Below are 23,117 nucleotides of genomic sequence, written 5' to 3'. Positions count from 1 at the left end.
TTTGTAACCGTTACTAGAAGATTTTGTGTGAATTTAGTTATCTTAAGAACTTTAAGGTGTTATCAAATAGAGCAGGGGAAGAAGGAAATGTGGAATACAGTTGTACATTTCACGGTCTCTAAACTATTATATCACAGTTAAACTGCTGTAGTTTCTACTCAAAAGGTAGTCCATATTCCCTCTAGTTCCAGCTATGTATTGCTTTCCTTTCTGGTTACAATGGACCAGCCAAGTGATTCTTCAGCCAAGAATGAATTAGTTCATTGAACTGATCTAGAAGAAAATGATTTACTTGTGAAATTTCTTTTTTTTTTTTCTTCTGCTAAATTGGAGGATTAGTTTTCCATCATCTCAGTTTACTTAACCAACTCAGACTGTACTCGAGAGTTGCTGACTGTGACACAAAAAGTGTTGTAGGAGCATGCAGGCAGGACTCTGAAGAAGACAACAGGATTACCCGCTGAGGTAGTAGCTGATAATTACCCTCATTTAGAGGTAACATCCAAAATGCATGCTAATAGTGCTTTTTTAATACTTGCTTGGCTTTCAGGTTCATTATCAACTTCTAAATTCTATAAAATCTATTTATCATTTGTTTTCAAGTATTATGCAAAATTTTATTTGGTCAGTTTTGGAGACATAGCTAAAGGAAAACAATGCTAAGCTGTAGTTTGGCAATTTCTTTAAGAGGGTTCGCTGCTGGGGAAACTGCAGACCCACAGTCCTGTCCATATACTACACGTGGTTGAACTGTGTATGAACTGTGTTCACGTGTGTGAACTGGCTGAATAATTTTCTATTTTCTCTTCGAGTTTCCATTTCTGATGCTTCAAGATTTTGTCTTTTTATTTATTTATCTATTTATTATTTTTCCCTCTCACCTTTCATGCTTAACTCAGTCTGATGCAAGACTGAACCATGCAGTGCTTCCTGCCTTCCCTTCTCTGATCTGTGCATTCTTGTCCTTGACATCTGTCAGCACTGGCATGTGGGGAGCTGGATCAGTTCACTGGTTCCTCTGAAAATAAGGATTTTTTTGTTTTCTTTTTTGCTGTTGTGGTTTGCATGGTTAGCTTTCAGCTGGATGACTTCAGTGGCCATGTTCTCACTGTGTGGCTGCATACATACTTACATTGATGCAAAGGCTTTTGGCAGGACTGTGCGTTTGATAAGGGTGAGATTTCCCTTTTAATGTCAGTGCAGCTTTAAAGAGTGCTGTGGTACTATTGTTTTTGACTTGGTCATAATGAAGAAAGCTATGGCAGTTTTAAAATTTTCACTCCTGTCACAGGTGTCGGCCTCTTCTCCTTGAATATCACCACTTCTAAATAACAGAGTTTGCGAAAAGGTCTGTGTGCTTGCACCTTATCTTCTTGTAATTCAGTCTTACAGATTCATACAAACCGAAGTTCACTGAGCTTTCAGCTAATGCACCAAATGAGTGGGAGCAGCTGGGGTGTGTGCTCCCTTCTGCCAACCCTGATGTGGGGGCAGAAAACTCTGCAAAAGGGGAGGGGAGGATACCTGAGAGTGGTAATGTGGGAGATTGCTGCAGCATGATTTGTTAGAACTTGTCTTAGTTTCTTCTTATAGCTTGCAAACAGACTGATTCATTTTCTGCATGGCAAAGAATGTCATAGCTGTCTGCCATTTGTTATAGTAATTTCCAGAGACAAATGATGAAATGAAATCTGACATAGTTATTTCAATTAATCAAGACTAGGGAAGGCTGTGGAGGTTTTCAGAAAAGCCTCAAAATGGTTGGTGCGAGAGCGTTAGGACTGTAAATGAAAATAAATTGATAAAGGTAAAGTCTTTCTACTGAGAAGAGCAATTATGGTGTTTGTGCATATTGCTGAGTGAATAAACTAAAATCTCTGGAAAAAGGCCAAAAGTATGCTAGAAGGAACCTACTGAAAAATCGTAACTTAGTAGTATTATTTATTGGTAAATGAGACCAGATATCAATGTATATAAGGAATGAAATAAAAAATAATATCGGAATTGTCTTAATGCCAGTAAGCAAGTTGAATATATCTTCATTAAAACACTATGTACTTCTCATAGTGCAAAATGTAGATGAAGAGTAGTAGTAGTATGTAGAGCCCTGTAACTGCAACGTAAATTCTTAAGCATGTAAAAGTATTTCCAGATGAAGCAATCTTCAAAAAGGAGGGACAAATTGAGTAATCTTTTACTGATTTTAGTAGTTGCTTCTTATATGAGTACTCCAGTTGATTTAAATGCAACTGCTTAGCAGCATTCACAAGATCTCATTTGTCAAAGCCTTGTGGTTATTTAAGATATTATCCTCTGTCATCATCCTTCACCTCCCTCATTTTGCTCTCCCCTCTCACTCTCTTGCTGTCCCAGTTTATCCTGGTGTTTAATACAGACCTGAACTCAGATTGTAGACTTTTCACTGAATGATGTTCTTTCCTCTCAGCAGACTTTGAGAGGATGAGCACTTCCAACAAAGGTGCAGGGTGTAAAGCTGGCAGTGTTGATGTTTAAATCTAAAGTGAGCTAAAGGTTTTATTTAGTTGCCGTGCATCTGAGAGATTTTGATAACCAGTGTGGAAAGATTTAACTAACTTGAGATTTTGATAATAATTTTCTGTATTCCTCTTGTTAAAAGAATTTGTCAGGTTTTTTCTTTATTTTTTTGAAGAGCAGTCTATTCCTCAGCCTCCAACAGAAAACTGTTAAAACTGATTGAAATTGTACAGCTTGACTGAAAAGTAAGCTGAAGCCTATGACGGTATGGTTCGTGGAAGGATGTCTGAACAGTTTCTAACTTCTACTGGTCTGTTGGGTAATTCACTCCCAAGCCTATGGCACACATTTTTGATAAGTGTGTTTGCACACACTTTCTGTGCATATTGCGTATTGTGTACAAGTTTCCATTTTGTTGCAGTAAATAGTGACTATGATCTGAGTTTGGAAATGAATGCCTTGATACTGAATGCATTTTCTGCTTCTCTTTTTTCCTCATGTTGCATCCTTAATCCCTAACAGAAATCTTAACAGGTTGCTCTGTCATTGCTGGAACTTAACAAAGCAGCTTTTTTTGTATTTATCATAAATCATCTTTTGCCTTCTGCCAGTCACCAGCTTTCACCATAATGTCACTGATTTCCTGGCTTATTTCTTGCTTCCCATCCACTTGAATGACTCCAGCTCCCTCCTGTTTGGTTCACTGCAATATTGCTGCAATGACTGAGCTACCCTCTGTAGAGCCGTCTATATGGGTTTAAAATATTAGGAAAGTTGTTTCTTTGTTTACAGTTTTCTTTAAACATGTAGTAGCTGACTGGCTTTGAGAGTTTTGTAAGTCTGTTGTATTTTCTTGAGTTCACATGGGTTTAGAAACTATCTGGAGGAACCAATCTCCATGAGCTCGGAAATCTTGAGGGGTTTGCAGAGCTGGGTGTTTTGTTCTGGAAACCAGGCTAACACACTGATTAAACTGTTGAACAGTAATTCTCTCCTAAGCTGTGCACCTTTGCTTATTACATATTTTGCTTGTGTGTAACCAACAACTCAAGAATTAAGGTTAGTCTTTCCAAGATCTCCTACAGTTCTTAAATGCTGTTATAATTCTGTAGAGAAACTCTTCAGATTTTGTTTTTCTAAGAATGACTGTTTTGAGTGAATGAAACACGGTGTTGTATATGTCATATATTTTAAGTACTGCTTGATTCTGCTATACCATTTAGATTTGGCAGGCAGATAGAGGATCCTAATATCAGGCTGCTAAAAGCTGTAGCACAAGATTACAGGAGTGGCTTGCTTTTCCACATACCCGTGTGAAAGTTAGTAGTAGATCTCTACTATGGTAAGTTGAGGGAAATAACTGAGCTCCATATGAAATTGCTGTTGTTATTGAAAAAGTCTTTGAAGAATAAAATGTACATTTTATGCGAATGTTCTCATCAAGAACTGAACTGTAAGATTAATTGCAAAGGTTGGCTGCAGATCAGTGTTTATAAGGCATTGGTTTTCTTCTTAAAAAAAAAACTGAAATTTTTCTTTATTGACTTTTCTAAGGATTATTTTGTTTGAAACGCCATTCTGTTCTCCTCAGTTTCTTATCAGTGGACATTCTCTCTGAAGATAGAATCTGAGTCTGCTAGCATCAGTGTATGAAATTAGAATGATTAATAGCTCAATTACTTAACATTAATTTTAACACTTTTTGCCTTCAAGCAAATACACACACAGTATATTGAGTGCTTCTTGAGTACGTAAATAAATCATTTGTTTTGAGAACACTTTCTGTGGCTTTAGAAAAAATGTTATGTATGTTCTTGCTACTTGTGTTAGACATATTTGTCAAGTTAAATAGGCCCCCTTCTAACTTTGATTTTTATTTTTTTTTTAATACAATATCACAATTTATGGTTTATGCCATTTGCAGCTTATTAAGGATATATTATCTGGAAAGGTAACTCTGAATTTCCTAAGTTCATAGCGGTTTGGGATTCTTCCAATAACCAAAATATCACTGAAATCCAAACAAAAGACTTAAGTAGCAGAAAGGTATTTTCCTCATATAATCTGTATGCTTGAAACCAATCTGATCCTTTGGGAACCTTTGGAGTGTACATCACAGGGCTTTGTAATGAATTGGACAAATCTTGTACTAAGAAGTACACATCGTAGGTACTCCTTACCAGCAAAAGCATAATAGTTGAGATCCATAAAATCAGATCAAAATGAATTCTGATACTGAAGACTGCTGATCTGGGAGTTAGATTTTGCTTTCTGTGCTAAGCTGGTAGATTTTAGGTTATGCACTGAAAGGATCCTGCTTTCTCTGCCTATCACCCTAGTGTCAACCTTCTTAGAAGAATGTATTTCAAAACCATCATTGTTCCTTAAAAATAGCTGCTTCAAATGGGGAATCAGTACTCCCACGTGTAATGTGGAAAGTGATCCTTGCTATTCTTACTGCAACTTACTGAAGTACAGAACAGTCCATTTGAAAATGTAGAGTAATATTCTGCAAGTCTATCAAGGAATTGTATTTCAAGTTGAGAATACTATCCTTTTCTGCACTTCGAAAATTACTGTGAATGTTTAACAGTGCAGGAGTTCTGCCTGAGAGCGCTGGGGCTGTTTAGCCTGGAGAAGAGAAGGCTCCAGGGAGACCTGAGAGTGGCCTTTCAGTTTCCAAAGGAGGCCTATAAGAAAGAAGGGGACAGACTCTTTAGTAGAGTCTATTGTAATAGGACAAGGGGAAATGGTTTCAGAGAAGGGAGGTTTAGATTGGATATAAGGAAAAAGTTTTTTACAGTAAAAGTGATGAGGCACTGGAACAGGTTGCCCAGAAGTGTGGTGGATGCACTGTCCCTGGAGTCACTCAAGGACAAGGTGGATGGGGCTCTAAGCAACCTGATCGAGCTGTAGGTGTCTCTGTTCATTACACAGGAGTTGGACTGGATGACCTTTGAAGGTCCCTTCCAGCTCAAACAATTTTATGATTCTGTATGTAGAATCTGTAAGACAGATACGTTGCTGCACTGAAAACACTGTAATCTTTGCCTCACAAGTCATGAAATGACTGGAAGATTTTTCATTCATGTATGGTAGGGTAGAAGGCTAGACCCAAAGTCCTATCACTGTCTGTTTTCTTTAAGTTAGATTATAGTATCTGATTCATCCTTCACTAGCAAGCCCCCTCACTTGTCTAATGAGTCCTTTTCTGTTTATCAGATTAAATAGCCCTGTCTGACCTCTCTGATCTGCTGGGCATCTATTATAACAGCATTGAGATCTAAAGATCTATGTGATTGAGCTTATGAGACTGCTAATGTGACACTGACATTAAGAAAAATCATGCAATTGCAACCTACATAAAGCTCCCAAGAATAAGTATTTAACTGATTTTTTTTTCACCAATTATAATTTTTTTCATGTGTTACTGGGATAATACTTTATAATATTACTTCATCTATATTGTTATATTCAGTCTGATGTTGGGGACTGTCTTGCTGCATGTGCTCAGTGGGGCCTCAATAGGGACTCTTATATGCTACTCCAATGTTAAATATGATTTATGGGACTCACTGATGTTTTCTATTAAGTTTTTTTGATGAGAAACTTGAGCTACATTGATAAGTGCAACTCAGAAATAGTGTGGTTTGTTTCCTTGAAGCAGACATGAAATTTAATTATCCTTTACTGTTACTTTATTGGTACATAAGCATGTGCAACAGTTGTCCTGAGCATAGTAGGAGACAACTAGAAAATATGGACCCAAACCAGGGGAGGAAAGGGGGGCAGCATTGTTGGCTTTGATTTTTTTTCTTTCAGACCTACATCCCAAACCCTTGATTGGAAAAAAAAATAAAAAGAAAAAAAAGTGTGAGCAATATTGTAAGGCTTATTCGTGGAAAAGGCCAAACCTTTCAGTCTTCTTCACGATTGTGAGTTGTAAGGATACTTGATATGTGCAAATCCATATTTAGTTCTTTCGCAAGTATTTAATGCAGCTTCGCTGAACCGAGCTGTGTTGGAAAGAGCTGCAGATGGCAGCCACCCTTCTTTTGAATGTTTTTGAAGGTTTATTTTTAATTTTGAGTTTGAGCGTAGATAGTACAAGAATGGATTTTCAATTTGAAAAGCCTAAAAGCAAGTATATTTTGTGCCTAACAGTCATGTTTATGTGTGGGTGTGAGCAGAAGTTTTTGTTTTCTTCCAGACATCTCTTTGGACAAATGTTAAGGATCTTCAGAGCAGGTTTTGCGAGGTCAGTATTTTGAGCAGGTAGGGTAGTAAGTCTTTGTAAGCTTCATTTCTGCACACCCTTAGCTGAGTTTTAGTGACAAAAAGGAGTGAGCTTACCCTAGGATTTTAAGAGCACAGATTTCTAATAGATCTTGGCAGTTCAAAGGCTAGAGAAGCATTTTAATCTTGTGCCCACCCAGTCTCTATACAAATGTAAATATGTCTGTCTTTAACAATTTGCCAAGAAATGTGGTTTTAATTTGTTAGCAGCAACCCCACTCCCTGCAGCTCTTTCAGAGTCAAGTCACAAGTCTGGCGGTGCTTTGACGTTTTTCTCTGTCGTAGTGTCATTGTTTATATGATGTCTGCTTCTGCTGTCCTCTTTTTTATGCCTGGAATATTTTTCTTTAATTATTTCACTGCCTAAAAGGAATTTGGGATTACTAGACAGGATGAGAACAGATTAGCTTTTTTTTCTTTCTTTAACAAGTTCTGAAGTTCCCATAGGAAATAAATAGTATTCCCAAAACAGACAGGATTTTTTATTTTTCTTAATTAACTAAAATAATTAAGTCTAATAAAGAAAATAAAGGAAGTATCACCAGTAATGGCTGAATCTCGTAGTTGTATATGGAGTGCCCATTGTTGTTATTTGTGACTCTTTGCCTTCTATTGTGGACTAATTCCAGCCTTAGGGAGTTTACATCACTCCTAATAGCAAAAGGCTCTTTGGTTCCCACAGAGTTTTTCAAAGACTGACTCATATGCCTCATGTTAATTGTTCAGCTCTCAAAATACAGCACTTACAGGGTGTGGTTCTAAGGGGAAAATCTACTGTACTTAGAGGGCATGTTCAGAAGTGTTTCACATATAAATCATTTTGATTATTTTTTTAATACCTTAACCCTTTTCTGTCACTATGTTGTGCGATAAGTTACTGGCAAACAAAATGAAAGGTTGATGATGGCACAGTGAACATGTTTGCCCTTCCATTCTGAACCATTAACTTCCAGTCTGACTCAACTCATGGCGGAATGGCTTTGTTATCTCCGCCTCTCTCTGGGGTCTGCTCTTCACACCCTTGACTGCACATTCCAGACAGCAATCATTCACTGCTCATAATGGGATACAAGTTAGAACTGAGGTTTATTGCTTACCTGCAGTAGTAAGTATGCGTGGACAGCAACTGTCCTCGATCCTCCCCTGTCTGCACTGACACACAGGTTTTTGTACAAAGTGCTACTTTCCACCCATTGTTTACCATATCTAGGAAAATCATCTTAGTGGTCTGGTGATCCTATCGTAGACTGCCTCACTGATGTTCCCAGCTGAGGACTGAAGCAGACATAATGTAATTAGCTTTTCCAACTACTACAACTTGCAATGAGGGAAGTTCAGATGCTTCTCTGTTTGTACTTCTCTGGCTAAGTAAGAGTGTTCTCCGGCTGCTCTGATACAGCATTATTGTGCAAGATCCTTCAGTCTGAGTCGTGCAGATGTTACAGGAAGTCAAATTAGTTTCTACAGACTTCATAGTTAGTCTGTGCATTCTCTTAAGAATAGCACAGATCTTTCAGTATCTTCATAATATTTCCTTCTTCAGTAGCTCACAAAATACGAAAACATATGAAGTTAAATTAGGAGAGTCCATATCTCTCGCAGGAATAGAAGCAGCAATTCATCCTTCAGATTAAACTAGTCAGGCTTGATTTTTGAGATTGAAATCGCTTTACACGCACGTCCAACTTATTTTGTGCTTATTGTAAACACGTGTTGCAGTGTTAGTGCACAGAACTTCATGCATCTGTTAATGTACACACAAACATTTGCATAGATTGCCTCTGAAATGAAGGCTCAAAACAGCTGTAGTTTTTTGAAGTATCAAAAGGGCCCATTTTCTTTGCCTGACCTGACTACCCTCTTTCTGCTTACAAGACAGAAAACTGATTTCTCTGGTTTGTTCTTCTGGAAAGAGTGGGATTTACTCCTTCTCCTATAGAAACTGAAATGGGCAGGGCTTAATCCCATCTCAGTGACAGGTTCCTGAGTGGCATTCCAGGTAAAATGTTCCATATACATACTTAGCCTCCTGCCTCCGCTGTCCCCCCGTGCTTCCATTCTTTCATACTGCTTGGCTTTTAGTGAGCTGGATTTAGAGCTCGGGTCAAGAAATGGTATCAAGAAGCACTCCGTACATTTGATGACCCCCCAGTCAGAAGTTTCATCATTTGATCTAATGGAGAAAAAAGCTATCAGAGGAAAGGAGACACAGAGAGCCTCTTCTCTTCTTGACTTTGCAATGTTGTTTTTTTTTCTCTCTAGCCTCAGAGATAATATTTTTTTGAAGCGTGTGGTGGTTAATAGTGAAGTCAGCAACTGGCCCTTCCCTCATTGAGATTCTTTCATTGTGAAAGGAAATGCTCACAGCTTGAAGAAAAAGAGCATTTTCCTTCCCTCCCTGTTGCCTCAATCTCACATTATTTAAAAATACGGTACTGCTGTTAGTTGAGACCAGAAAGAATTCCCCTGTTGTCCTGTAGTAGCCAACCACCACAAGCTGTGAGTATTTGAATGTTAGTATTAAAAATTTTAACCCTTACCTTCTTAAATGAGCAAGTAATACTCTGTATATTTTTTGTAAGTATGGAAAATTATGGGAATTCTTCTGAGAATAAATATATAGACCACTGCGCCAGTCAGTCTCTTCAGGAAAAAAACTGACAAACATGCTCCTGTCTGCAAGAGAGATTCCTGGCATTTGTCACAGTTTGAGCCACAAAGATGTCAAATATTTGCCAACAGTTTCCTCAGATGGTTTGGAAAGCTGCATCCTTTATGTTGCAGTCTTGCTTGTTTGTGATATATTTTAGCATATGAAATATGTTCACTGGGAGTCTGAAAAGGGAGTGAGCTGACTAGACCCAAGTATTAAAAAATTAAAGATAATTCTCTTCTTAGATGTTTCTTTTAGACTGCTCAGATCAGAATAATAAAGAACATCTGCAAGTTTTAGTATTAGAAATGAAGCTTAATGTTGAATAATCGTATCTTGATGTGTCACGTTTCAAACCTGTGTTTTCTTTTGGAACAGAAAGAAGTTTCCAATGGGACATCTGAATATTTTTCTGAATCTGCTGAAAACGGAAAGCTTAAGCTTAGTCTGAACGAACAGATAAAGCAAGATATCTTGAAGGAAATGTATGTCTCTTTGTTTCTAAGTTGTTATATTTATAATCTAATAGAATTTGTGTTAATAGAAATCTAGTCTATTTAGTAAAATGTCAAATAATATGAACTTCTCTGTAAAATACTATTCAACATCATTAGGGCTGTCGCTTATGTGCTGTGAATAAAGCACATAAAATGATCTTTCTTATTCTGTATGACATAAAAAATGAAAGCTGTTATAATCCGCATATATATCTCATGTAGCAAAAGGCAGAACCAAAACAGAGTGTCTTTTTCTTGAAAGAAGCTCTGAGCCAAGATAAATAAGTGCTGTTTGAGTCTGGTGAAAAACACTTGCAAATATGTATTTCATTTGTTTTGAGAATCTTCACTGGTTGTGTGATAGTTTGGATATTTTGCCACAGCTGAAGAGTGGCCTGCACAGCTCTAGCCAGTAGTAGATGAGGGCTTTGGTTGGTCAGCAGAGCATGTTGCCTGCTGTACCAGGGTGCTATTTTTATTTGCACCAACTGCCAGAAGTTCCACATATTTAGTATATCAACTGTGGACTTGGGGATTTGCTATGAACTCTGGCAACTTCAATTTTAACCCATGTTGTCTTGTTTGTTGTTTTTAGAAGGGAAATTAGATTTGGAGGAATGCCAGTTCTACCTATTCTGTAGGAACCACTTCTCCAAGGAGTTAAATATCAATCTGGGAACTGCTTGGTGCCAGCAGATCAGCAGAAGGCAGTCCCAGTATGGGGTGTTCTATAGCAATATCTTTAGACTGGAAACTTTAAGTAGGCAGCTTCTGTACTCGTGCATAAAGTTCATTTCACAATTTGTGTGAAGTTTGGATTTGTATGTAAGGCACTCTGCCGAGGAGTGTTTCTGAACTGATGCTTTGTCATGTCCCTTGTGATTGATTCCCTTTTCCTGTATAATTCCTTTCAGAATATCATCTGTGTGCATTACCTAAGTCCTTCCCAGATGAGAAGGCTTGATATTAGATGAGTGGTGGTTAGCTTTAAAGTAGTGCTTTGAAATGTCCTGGGAAAAATTCCAGAGGAATGTTTCTAAACTAGAGATTAGAAAGTCGCACAGGCGCACACACTGCTTCTCCAGCCTGCCCCCCTCTATTCTTCAGATGTACATTATGCATATGGATATCTGGGAATGGTTTGGAATCATTTAGGCACTTATGACATACTATTTTATCTGGCTGGTTTGGGAAGGAATTCAATATACTTATGTTGTGTTGACCTTTAACTCTTGTAATGAATCCAGTTCTGCCCCTTGGAATAGAATGTGAACTCCTCGGTGGCTTAGTCATTAATAAGTAGGGTTCCCCTAGTGCAGTGGAAAATCAGATGGATAATACTTGATACTATCCACACTAGGCAAACATTACTGCTTGTCAAGATGATATACGGGGATTTTTTTTCCACAATCAAAAAGAGAGTTGCCCTGGTGGTCTTTCAGATTTTGTAAGAAGGACAGACTGAGACAGCAAACATTTCTTTTTATTAAAAACAATATCCCTTTTTATTGCAGTGTGAAAAGGACAAAAAAGGGGAAAAATAGTGTGAGCAAACCTCAAACCAACAAGGACTCCAAGAAAGTGGATCTTGGCTCAGTGGGCTTACAGACAGGGAACAGAAAGAATGACTGTCAAACTTCTCCCAGTCCTCAATCAGAAGTGAAATGGAGGAGCACAGGACGGCTAAAGAACTGCATAAATACAGCTGAGAGCAACTTGGAGTTTCCTGTTTCAGAGCTGGAAAATAATGTTAATCAGAGACAGCCAGAGGATGCTAGCAGCCAGCAAAAACCTCACTCTGTGGAGCGGTTGAAGTCAAGACTTCTAAGCAAAAATTCTCCTTGTAGCTATGAGTCAGCACTGCTAGGTCCAAAACAAAATCAAAAAATAACTGAAACTAACTGTAGTTCAGAAGAAAAGTTAGACCATTTCAAAGAAATATCCTCTGAAGAGACTCCTTTAATTCCTAGCAACACAGAAAGGAGTAAGTGCAGTGATGATCATCTAGGTCTGTTCTTGGAGGAGAAGACCCCACTTAATTCCAGGTTGTTTTCTAAACAAGACTTAACAAAAATTGCATCTGATGAAAAGTTAGTTACTTTTGGAAAAAAACAATCCCAGCCTCTTTCTACGAGGACAAACCAAAATGAGCCAGACACAACCACTGAAGAATTACCAGTGGTGCTTTCATCATCCTATTTAGAAATGCAGGCTGTGTCTTCAGAGAAGCTGATCCAAAAAAGGAAAAAAGAAGGTGAAGATGGTCTCAGGAAGTTAAAACTACGAAGGCTTAAGAAGCCATAAAGACTGAAATATCACCATGGTAGTGTGGGCGAACAGCCAGATTTGTGTTTGGAAAGCATATATAAAAAGTAGGAAGCAATTAAATTTAAAAAATATATTTTTAAAGAAAGTCAAAATTAGATAAAATTTTAAATAACCAGTTAACGAGGCATCTTAGCTATTTGGAACTAAAAGATAATTATATCTTTTCATATTAGATGCATAAATATTGTACAAACCAAATGTAATATTTAGAGAAAGAAAAATCTCCTATTACATAATATTTACTAAGCAAAATTTCAGATCAGTTGTTGTTTTGATACTATTAAAAAGTCCTGACAGCTGATAACAGTATGAGCTCAAATCACTATTGTTATCTCTCAACAGCTACAGTTATCTTTTTTTTCCTTGTTTCTAAACACACAGTTTATTTTAGTCAAAATTAATCCTTTTCCATGTTAGGAAGTTTCTGGTTTATTCATATGATATTTACAAGAGTAAGGCAAATTGAGGTTATTTCAAATACCTCTTTAGCTGGATTTTAATTGAAGGGCCGCATTTTCAGTTGGCTTTCCCCTTGCTTGTGCTTGGGCAGTTTTCACATGAATACGTATTTCTAAACTGAGCTGTGGATACAAGTGATCTCGCATTCACTATCTGTAAAAACGTAACACAAACTTGCACTCAGGTTTCAAAATCAACCCTTGTTTGTGTGTGAGGCCACCACGCAGTGCTTTTCAGGTGTTAGCAATCGGAATTTTTTAAGATAGAGGTAATTTTTAACCGTTCAAGGCTTTTTAGTACTCTTTTTGTAACTTGTATGCTATGTGCTATGGAAATGTAACTTCTTATTTCGTGTTTATATTTTTAAATGGTTAAAATAAAATGGCAAGCAATTTCCTTTCGATCCTTCTCTCAAAATCAATGTAAGCACAGACATTTTATGTGAAGTAAATATTGCAAAATTCTTACTGACACACAATTATGTTGTGAATAGGCTCATCTAGATTCATGGGGAGATCCACATCCATAGCACTGGAATTGGTGTGTAGTGTTAGAGTCAATAACTCAGCAACTGTCAGCAAAGCACTGATAGTTGAGCAGCATCATTGCTATTATAAAAAACTTCTGCTTTTGCTGTAAATGAAAAAGATTCTGCATGCCTGCTAGAATACATATTCTTTTTTTCTCTTTCAGCCTGTTTACGTGTTACTCACAATGCTTTGCAATAAGGTTGCTAATGCTGCCAATCTTCAGGCTATGCAGAAAGGTCTTTCCAAGTAACAAGCAAAAGGGAGGCTGCAAATGAACCTGGGTTTGGAATAATATCCTGAGGTATGTTTACTGCACTTTTGTATGGGCTGGAGACTCTGCTAGTAAGGACTTGGAAGAGATATAAAGAGTATAAGGACATCTAGTTAAGTTTCAGAGAAATAAAAGTAAGTAAAACAGAATTGCTCAATTGTTTATATTAAGATCTCAGCCATTTTCTAGATGGTTTATTTAAGACCTAACAGTGAATAATCTGATAACAAATGGTACAAGCGTATATTCTAGTCTGCTGTTTTACATTCCCATTATTTCTACCATGCTTTTTATCTGGATGCTTTTGAATTTTCCATTATACTCTTGCTTATAACAGGTAACTATAGGAGATGAACTATTAGAATATTATTATGTAAGAACAGACACATGTTGAGTTGGCAAATTTACTTCAGGTTTTTTGTTTATTTGTTTTTGATATTTGTTTTTGTTTTGTTCTGCTTAGCAAAGAGGTGTTACGATGGCTTTCCCAAAGTGGCAAACACACTGATTGTTTCTGTGAGAACTGTGCGCAAACTGGAGCAAGTATGCCCCAAACTACTACTAATAGCTTTGGAATCAGAAGCTTCCCCTCCTCTTGCACTTCTCTTCTTCAAAAGAACTTAATTCAAGTATTAGAATCAAGTATGACGCAAGATAACACTTTACCATGTGTGTCTTGTATCAGTGAATATTAGTATTCTTACTAGTTTGGCCTTATAATTACAGATTAGTTTTACTTGTAACCGAGTAACATATCTGCATGCACCCTTAAAAATGACTGTCATACATTTGTATGGGCAGATAAAATTATTGCTTTTTCTGCAGCTGAGAGTAGTTGATTTTGCTTTTAGGATATTTTGTTTTGTTACTTAGAGTACTGTTTCCCATCACCTTACTGATAACATGAGAACATCTGTTTAAAATAGTGATCTTGTAAAATTAAGAAACGTAGGACTAGATTGTTTAAAAATGTTTGAGCTTACAGGCTCAGAACAATTACAGTGAACTTTACAGTGAACTGTAATTGGTGGCTTGTTAGGTTCCTAGGCTTGTTTGTGAGACCCACTGCTTTTTAGATGTGTATTTAGAAGTTAATTTGAAAAGCTATTTCTTGCATCCTTTCAGAAATGCAGGGCATTTTAGGGAAAAAGTTTCAATATTGTCATTTCTGGATTTTAGATGGTGCTACCACTCAGAATTGTTCTTTCTTCTCCTTGTGCATTAGGACTACTGTAAAAGTTTCCCTTTTGCAAATGCAATGGAGGATTTAATGTGATACCTGAACTGTATTGTTAGCATATGCCTCTGTTATCTGTCTGCTTTAACCCCGAGGTTCTTCTCCTGAGCCTTGTGTTTTTTCTTTATCTGCAGTCCACCTGCATCCAGATGACTGACAGATGTGTGTGGTCTGGCATACTCTAGAAATGCTAACCTGGTTTCCAAGTCATGGTTAGGATCAGGAGAAAAAAAAAGCCTGCTGGAAACTGAGCCTCAGTAAGAGAAAAAGAGCAGCTTTCAAGTCTTGGCCCAGGCTTGCTATTACAAATTTGCTACACAGCAGAGTTAGCATGCCTTTTTATTAAAGATATTAAATATTTAAGGCTCTATTCTATTCTGAAGCTTCCATTGAAGCACAGAAATAATGTCTTCATTTTTTTCTTTGGGTTTGTTTTTTATTGTTTGTTTTTTCTTCAGTGCTTCTATGAACTTCTCTGAAATATGTATAGGTCTGAGGAGCTGACTGGCTAAAGCCGTGGTCTGCTTAATTTGGTCTGTGCTGTTTGCTGATAGCGAGGCAGTCCTTTCCCAGCCAAACTAATGTGTGCAGACTATCATTTCCAGTATGTGTTACAAAGAAGCAGTTAAAATATTTGTGTAGTGAACCTGTGTATTTAAACATACATCAAAGGCTAGGCCAGCCTTTTACATATTTATATATTAAAAGGAAGCAGCTGATGTAAAATATCGTTTGCCCAGCGCTGATCCCCGTAGGAGAGTTTTCAGCTAGTAGAACACTTCTATTTGGGTGATAGGCATTGTGCTAGTTCTGATGATTGTCAAATTGTAGTTCTGCATACCAGGTTCTACAGCTTATACAAGTATGTTATTACCAGTTCATTGTCACATTTCAGTGTAACACTTGACTTGAAGAATATCAAGAACACTTGTTTCTAACAGAAAAAGAAAATTTTAAGAACAAAACCTTTCTTTACTACAAAATATTTTGTCTGAGTGAGGTGTTAGATAAACTTGCTGGAACATTTATTTTATCAGTGTAAACTTCCTTCCCTCTCACAGCTCTGCATGTGGGTCACATTTTTTGGGTTTTAATTGGCATTTTTACATCATCATCTCATTGGCTTTTGAAGGGAAAGTTGATCTTTTTTAAGGAAAAATAGAGGAAATAACTTTTTGTTTGCATTGAGAAGCAGTTGAAATAAGAATGATGTAAAATGTAACTAGAATATCCATGTTGTTCATGTTAACAGTAGTTATCTCATTGTCTGTATCAGTACCTATTAAATGTCTCCTGCAGTATTAAAGCACTCTAATGCAAGCTTGAGCAAACACTTAATAAGCAAGCACTTAATAGTATCAAGAGTCTTTGAGCAGCAGTGGAAAATGTGGCTTGGCCTCAGAAATTAGCTTTAATACAAGGCACTCCTCACTTTGCATTCTGCTTTTTTCTACTCTAATAAACATTAAGTAGTATCCAGAAAACTATGTGAAGGAAAAATTGGGCACTGGGGAAACAGCAGCACATTGAGCCTTTCATCAAAGGGATATCAAGGTGTTCTGCTGCTGAACTTGAGAGGAATATGAATATGCTTATTTTGATGGTTGAGAGCAAGCAGTTTCTTCATGGTAATGCATGTTGGTTAAGGAGCTCATCAACTCCTCTTTCATCAACTTGTTCATCTATTTCTTAATACAGTTCTCCCTTCTTGCTCACTTCTTTATTCCAGATAACTTCCATGGAACCTGGTAGTGTGTGACCTTGTCCCTTCCACAATGGAAAGAAGGGTGACATTTTTAGATTGGGACTTTTTGTTCAGCATTGGCTTATGCTAAGAATTTGTATAATAGTTGTGAAAATGATGCTGTGCCCTAGGGCATTTCAGCTATAACCTGGAATTTGTCCAAGGAAATAGCCTCCAACATCCTAACTCCTTTACCACATGTTTTAGTTATTCCAGAGTCGAGAATTCATTGCTGTGAGAGGTAGCAGTATCCTTTTTGTGAATGAGAAATTCACTGATCTGCTCATATTTTGCCAGGTACATCCTTTAGTAGAGCTGAGACAACTCCTTCAGTTACTACCTCAGCAGCAGGAATTGGTAATCTAGCTTTGGAACTGCTTTATTTTCAGCCAGAATAATTGTCTTTTTGATTATGCACCAAATCTTTAAGGAAAAGGGTCTAGAGCTATAATTTGAGAGATGTGCGTGCCCTTTTTTAATATTCATATGATCTCATAACACCAGAATGAAAAGAATAGAAGTTTATTCCTCCACCCCGTAGAGAAACTGGTTGGAACAATTTGCACATCACAGAGAAGGAGCTGGCTGGAAGCTGTGGGCTGGAACTCTGGTCTGACGCCTGTCTGATACCGCAACGCTCCATGGCTGCCCCAGTGCTCGGTAAGCCATCTGCCAACCATCCAATGGCCAGCAGACTGCTCACAGCCTTCAACTGTTTTCTCCTCCACGTCCAAGAATTGGAATTAATCACATTCAGCACAGCTATTTTTCTGTTTGGTTTTGTATTCCTAAACCAAGGGGAAAAATAGCTAGCCTTTAAAAACAGACTCTGTAAACAGTAGTCATGATGACCACTGGTGTTAATACTGCAAAAGGAGAAGCTGAAAAATTCTTGAATATCAAACATCTGTTAGTATCTTGCTTCTTTTAGAAAGGGAGGAGGAGCTTATGCAATCACTTCCATCATCTGGGGAGGAAAAGGCTGAATTTGGTACTTCCCTTGTCAGAACTTCTCATCTTCTTTGCAGACACAAATATAAAAATTGCTTTTGCCTTGTGACTTGTTCCGGGGGAACTCTGCAAAGCCCAAGGGCTGCAATCCAAGCTAGAGGATGAAGGCTGGAGCAGGCACACTGGGGATAGCAGATGACTAGCTGCATCATGCAGCCTTCAAGGAGCAAAGGAAAAAGTAACCATGTACGTTTTCTAGCTTGCCAGGGAACTGATTAATAGCATTAACTCTTGCCATGGAGAGGTGTCCATTGGTGCAAGAACAAGTATTGCTATAAAGAGAAAAATATTTTTATCTGTGAAAATAGCTTGAGGGTTGCTAGTTTCGTATTTATGCTCTGAACTGGTTTGTATTACTTATGTAATAAGTCTGGCTGTCATTTGCTTGTATTAACAACACAAATAGCCATTCCCAAGGCTATCTTTCACCCAATGACATGAATTTATTGTCAGGCTGATGTAATATGCATGGTCAGCAGCTTTTTTGCTAGTCACCTCCATGTAAGGTGGGCCCTTTCCACGTGGAGGTGCAGTGACTTTGATGTGGCTCTGTTCAGTTCAGGTTGAACCAAACCCAGATTTGATGGGCTCAGTTAACCACAGGAATAGCAGAACTGGTGGAGCAAAAAGGAGTAACTTATGAACTTTAAAAATATGTTTAAATGGCAGCTCAGGAAGCACACATTTTTCATTCTTAGATAAATAGAAATCCAAACACACTAGCAGCAGGAGACTTCTCATGACTAAACAGAATGCATCTTCCCAGAGTAGTAAACCATGAATGAACAGTTTCCATAGATGTAAACATGCCTTGATATTCTAATGGGAAAGCCTTCACTGTTCATGTTTCTATTTATTTTCATCCCCATAGAAAACATTCTGTTTATCAACCCTCCACTGGGGAGTAGTTCTGGGCTTTGGAAGACTGCTTTTTTTTGTAAATTCTCCAGCGTAAAGTAACCTTGAAGCTACCACTGAGATACAAGGATATAACATAACTTTTACCACTCTGATTTTGTAAGGCCATCAGGTTATGATGAATTACACAGGAAATCAGTGCCGTAACAAACCTCCGCATGGTCAACACAGTGCTTTGTTGCCCTGGAAAAAATACATAAAAACAAATTAATACTATGCTCAACATTTTTCTTTATGCTGTCTTTGGAGATCTAAATAGCATTGGCACTGTGTTAGATGATTAAGTCTAATTAGAATTTGCCTCAGCAGGCTTTGAAGTAGCATGTCACAGACACGTTCCCATGACTAGCAGAAGTCCTGGTATTCTGGTTTTTCTTTTCTTTTTTTTTTTAATTTTGCCTAATAGAAGGCTGCCTCAGTTTTATTCCTTCAAATTCAAGTGTAAATGTTTATGTGATTTAGAAGCAGTAGCTGGCTTTGCATTGTTGAAGTTGAGACCTCTGTGAAGTGTAGACTAGAGGAAGATTGTTAATTCAATGTTATAGTACAGAAAACAATTCAGTTGATAGCCTCACTGTGCCTCTAAGCCAGGTGGAGGATTCCATTAAGAGGCTATTTTAGATGCAACTTCTTTGCTTTATTGCCAAGTGTAGAAATTTAGGAACAGAGGAAAAAGAATACTTATGGAATTCGTTGAAGTATTATTGAAGTGGATAGATGAAGTTAATCTTGTCAATTTTTCCTTCAGCAAGCAGTAAACTGGTGATTCCCTGGTACTTCAGCTACGTGACATGCAATTGGGAACACTAAGAGCAGTAGCCCTTTCAAAGTATTGTGTAGCAACAAGTTAGAAATCTCATCTTAAAATACGACTTTAAAAAAAAAAAAAAGTAACACTAAAGAAAGAGATTTTATCTTTTTTTTCAAATGGTGATAAAGACAGTACAGAACAGTATGTCTTGTGCTCAGATTATTTTCAAGTGTTTATATTGTAACAATCTTTATATAAGCTATCTACATTTATTACAAACAAATACGAAAGAAAAAGCCTATTATTTTTCAATTCTTGCATGGAGTGGCTTAAGATGAAGTACAAGAAGGAATACGAACCTCTTTCATATTATTTGTCAGCTGAGTTTGTTACTTAATGTTTCTGTCAGCTTTAGCAAACCGAAGTTACAGCTTCATTGGGAAACGTGCTAAAATAAAGAGCACAACTGACCAGTAGTTGCACACCCAGCCCCTCAAAGCCAGGAGGGGCTGCATTAGTTAAGCACTGAGCCATTTCAGAGTATTCTAAGAGTTTATTTTATGCTTTATAAAGCATTTTTTTGCTCATTAGGCATCAGTATAATCTATGGCTCCTTTCCCATCCAGGTCAGCAGTTTGTATCTTGCCTAGCTACTTAGATTTGGTTACCAGCTGGTGGTAGTTCATTGGTCCATGCAAAGTAAACTAGTTGCACAATTCCAGTCACATTGTCATTCTCTTTTCAAAAGGACACAGAGGTACATTAGCCAAAAGACATCAAGAACAAGGGACAGGTTGCTTTTGAACCCCTTCAATTTGAATGAAAGCCAGACAGAAACATGTAATCATCTAACAAAAAGCTAGACTTCACCAAAATCAGCATCAGGTCTTAAAAACGTAAGCCATCACTTGCCACTGTTGTAGCACAACTAACCAGTTGGGAGCGCTTCCGAGCTCAATAATCTCCACGCTATTTTATGTTTTCATACAAAAAATTTAATAAATATTACTTTTCAAGATTTATTGCCAGGAACAACACATCAAAGATGCATTTTCATATAACACTAATATCACAATACAAGGTATCTTCATGATCTCAATGGTTAACCACTGAGATTAGTATGTTTATAAGCCTTTTGATCTTAAACATTGTAATAGCACTTTGATTTCCTCACTTGTTAAGGCGGGCAGTGTAATCTATGGCAAACCTACACAGTGATCTTACTGGACATTCTACTGTTCAAGTATTCAACAACTAGCTTATTAGAATACTCCCTAAATGCAGTAGATTACAAAAAAATTCAAATCTACAAGTGGTTCAGTATTACATATTCATGGTGAGAAAAAAAATAAATCAGAATTTACAAAATAAGATTGCTGTGTTTCCAACTTCACACGCTAATTTGATATTTTAATTACATGCAACCACTCACATTTCATCTACATAAAGTAATAGCTCAGTTTTGTTCCCTTAAACTGCTTCTTAGCAGATTATCTGCCTGTCACTCGGTTTCAAGTCTAAAGCAGCAAAAAAAATTTTCTAGTCTAATTATCTAAACTGCCTCAGTCAGTACTTACAAATAGTCTTAAAGTGATACTATGGAAGGTGTTTCAAACATTTGACATTGTACAAAAACCAGCATCAAGGCATGAAAGCCCGTCCTATTAAAAATAAACTATTTTAGAACACCTTAGTTTTGGCATATAGGCAACATGTAACAAGAAAATAAATTCAAAATGAAGAAGCCACAAGCTTACAATGCTATCAAAAACCTTCAACTCTAAACACATACATATAAATAAAAAGGAATGATATTTTAAGGCTCTTGATTATTAAGTTAATAAATCAAATATACACAGTGATTAATAAAAAAGAATTATTTACATATCTATACAAACTTCTATTTTTGACACATTTTCCTCTTTAAATTCTTCATTTACCAGCAACTGCTGACAAGTTCCCCCCACCCTCCCCCAACAAAAATACAATAAAAAAATAAATAATAAACTTATTTTTGATAGTTGCTGTGGTTCCGAGCTGCAAAGGCACTTTCAAATACAGAACTAGTTGTACGTCACCATAAAACCAATATACAAAAAACTCAGATTCAATAAATATAAATAAAATGCATTATTCTAAAGAAACTGTATAAATTGGGACATCTGGCAGAAAAAAAATTAACGCTAAGGAAGAGTAATAAGGCTCTGTAATACCTTATGAAACATTTCCATGATGTATCAGCTACAGCTGAATTTACATTAGGGCACTTTTGACTAGTTTTGCATAGATGTGAAATGCAGCACTTGGTATTCCAGCCAACCACAGCAACTATCATTGCCAGTGTAAGCCAGCTTGTCAAAACTTAAATTAACAGAGGGACTCTAAGTAAATAATAGCCTTAGACTCAAATATTACACAACAGTTTAAGAACTACAAGCTCTTGAGTGCCTTTATAATGATATTTAAAGGCCCTGCACGGCAGCACCCAACTGTCTGCTATACAATGTACTCCATTCTATTTAAACTTTGTGCACTTTCCAAGTCTCTGTTGTCCTGTTTATTTGTCCAGTTTGGGTGTTTTGTGGGTGTGCTGTTGGGTGGCTTTTCATCTCTGTCTACCAAAGTATATGCTGGCTGCTTGGCAAACCGGGCCTTTTGCTGGTGTTTGTCCATGTCATCTTCCTCCACTTCTGAATTGTGCGTCCTTATTTTGGCGATTTTAGAGTTTTTGTTTTCATAGTCTTTAATTGGAACAGTATTTGCTCCGTGTTTCTCTATGGGGTTTTTTATTTGATTTAGCTGCTCCCTTACGTTGTTGGTGGTGTTGTCATCAGATGCTGTGTGAGTATGGCTGCTCTGCTTTCTGCGCTTTTGAATGCACCAATAGAAAACGGTTACCAGGCAACAGATCCAGGCTACTGTTAAGACTGAGCTCAGTAATGGCACCAAGAAATCTGGAAGAGATGAGACCAGTTAACCCCTGCTACAAAGTGTTCCAGTCAATGCTTTCCACAAAGGATGATCTCAGTTTTTATACCTCATTTATGCACTGGGGTCCAGACAATAATGTGAGGATAATCATAGCTCTTTTAGAATACAGAATGCTTTAAGTGAGCTAGTAGTTAGAATATTAAACTAACAGCCCCCTCATGGAAGATGTATTCCTTGTCATCACAGGCATCACTACTGCAAGCTGCCCTGCCAGGGCTCCCTTGGCTTGGGGGCAATTGGTTACATTCCCACCAAAGTCATTTCCCTCTCCACTTGTGGCTGGCCATAAGATGCCCGTGCATTCCTGGTGCTATGCAGAAAGCTAATTGGACTCTTTTGACCTTAATATTTAATTCATTGCATCTGGACAATGGTGTCATCACATAAACTACATGAAAGCTCTCAGAACTAGCTAGCTCTCTTACTTTTATGTAGAAAGGAGCAGCCCTTTTAAGAGGGTAGGTCACTTGCCTAGAGCATTTGCAGAACACTTTATATTATTATTCCAAATAGCAAGATCCTGGTGCAAAATTTTCTTGCTCCCAGTTACAGGGCCAACAGGCAGAGATTCTCACAGTTGCTATAGATTCAAAAGTAAGAAAAGCTCCACCTGCTTTGAAAGTCTTTACTAGACATAAAAAGCATGCAAGTCACTCGGAGGCAGGAAAAAACTTACCTGTTTTGTTTTTAACTGGTCGTCTTTGTACTCTGACTTCTGCAACTGCAGCAATTAGTGTGTTGTTTCCATCACGCTTACTGACAAGGTCAATAATCTTATCTGTGATTTCTTTGATTGGGTTTTCATCTTCCCCTATATCTTCAGCAGACTAAAGAAGTCACACAATTAATACCAAATGCCAGATCAGATGTATGGGTAATCTGTTATCTATAAACTTTCACAATCAGCTAAGGCTCTTAGTACTTTTCATACTTAA

The 23,117-nt window shown here is 37.4% G+C and overlaps 1 protein-coding gene and 1 long non-coding RNA gene across 5 annotated transcripts in view; one reads left to right on the top strand and one right to left on the bottom strand.

Moving 5' to 3' along the window:
- Nucleotides 1-17,299, top strand: part of SLX4IP (SLX4 interacting protein) — a 38,656-nt gene extending 21,357 nt beyond the window's left edge. The window contains exons 4-8 of one of the 4 annotated variants that reach the window (XR_002111635.2): nucleotides 6,707-6,754; nucleotides 9,824-9,930; nucleotides 11,457-12,314; nucleotides 13,423-13,560; nucleotides 17,053-17,299. Coding sequence is in view for 1 of the 4 variants with exons in the window: in XM_010706596.3 (XP_010704898.1) it covers nucleotides 6,707-6,754; nucleotides 9,824-9,930; nucleotides 11,457-12,246 (945 nt within the window). In the remaining 3 variants the exon portion in view is untranslated. Of the gene's footprint in view, nucleotides 1-6,706; nucleotides 6,755-9,823; nucleotides 9,931-11,456; nucleotides 13,133-13,422; nucleotides 15,917-17,052 lie in introns of those variants that run through there. The other 3 variants (XR_792389.3, XR_002111636.2, XM_010706596.3) reach the window with 3 other exon arrangements.
- Nucleotides 17,300-19,405: 2,106 nt separating this feature from the next.
- LOC109365854 lies at nucleotides 19,406-23,090 on the bottom strand. Its single transcript, XR_002111637.2, has 2 exons — nucleotides 22,859-23,090; nucleotides 19,406-22,145 (listed from the first exon to the last, which is right to left on the bottom strand). It is a non-coding gene; the product is annotated as an uncharacterized LOC109365854 (long non-coding RNA).
- Between the last annotated feature and the right edge of the window lie 27 nt (nucleotides 23,091-23,117).

Source organism: Meleagris gallopavo, chromosome 2, assembly GCF_000146605.3.
Source record: "Meleagris gallopavo isolate NT-WF06-2002-E0010 breed Aviagen turkey brand Nicholas breeding stock chromosome 2, Turkey_5.1, whole genome shotgun sequence".
Classification (NCBI taxonomy): Eukaryota; Metazoa; Chordata; class Aves; order Galliformes; family Phasianidae; genus Meleagris; species Meleagris gallopavo.
This window is presented reverse-complemented; position numbering and strand designations above follow the sequence as displayed.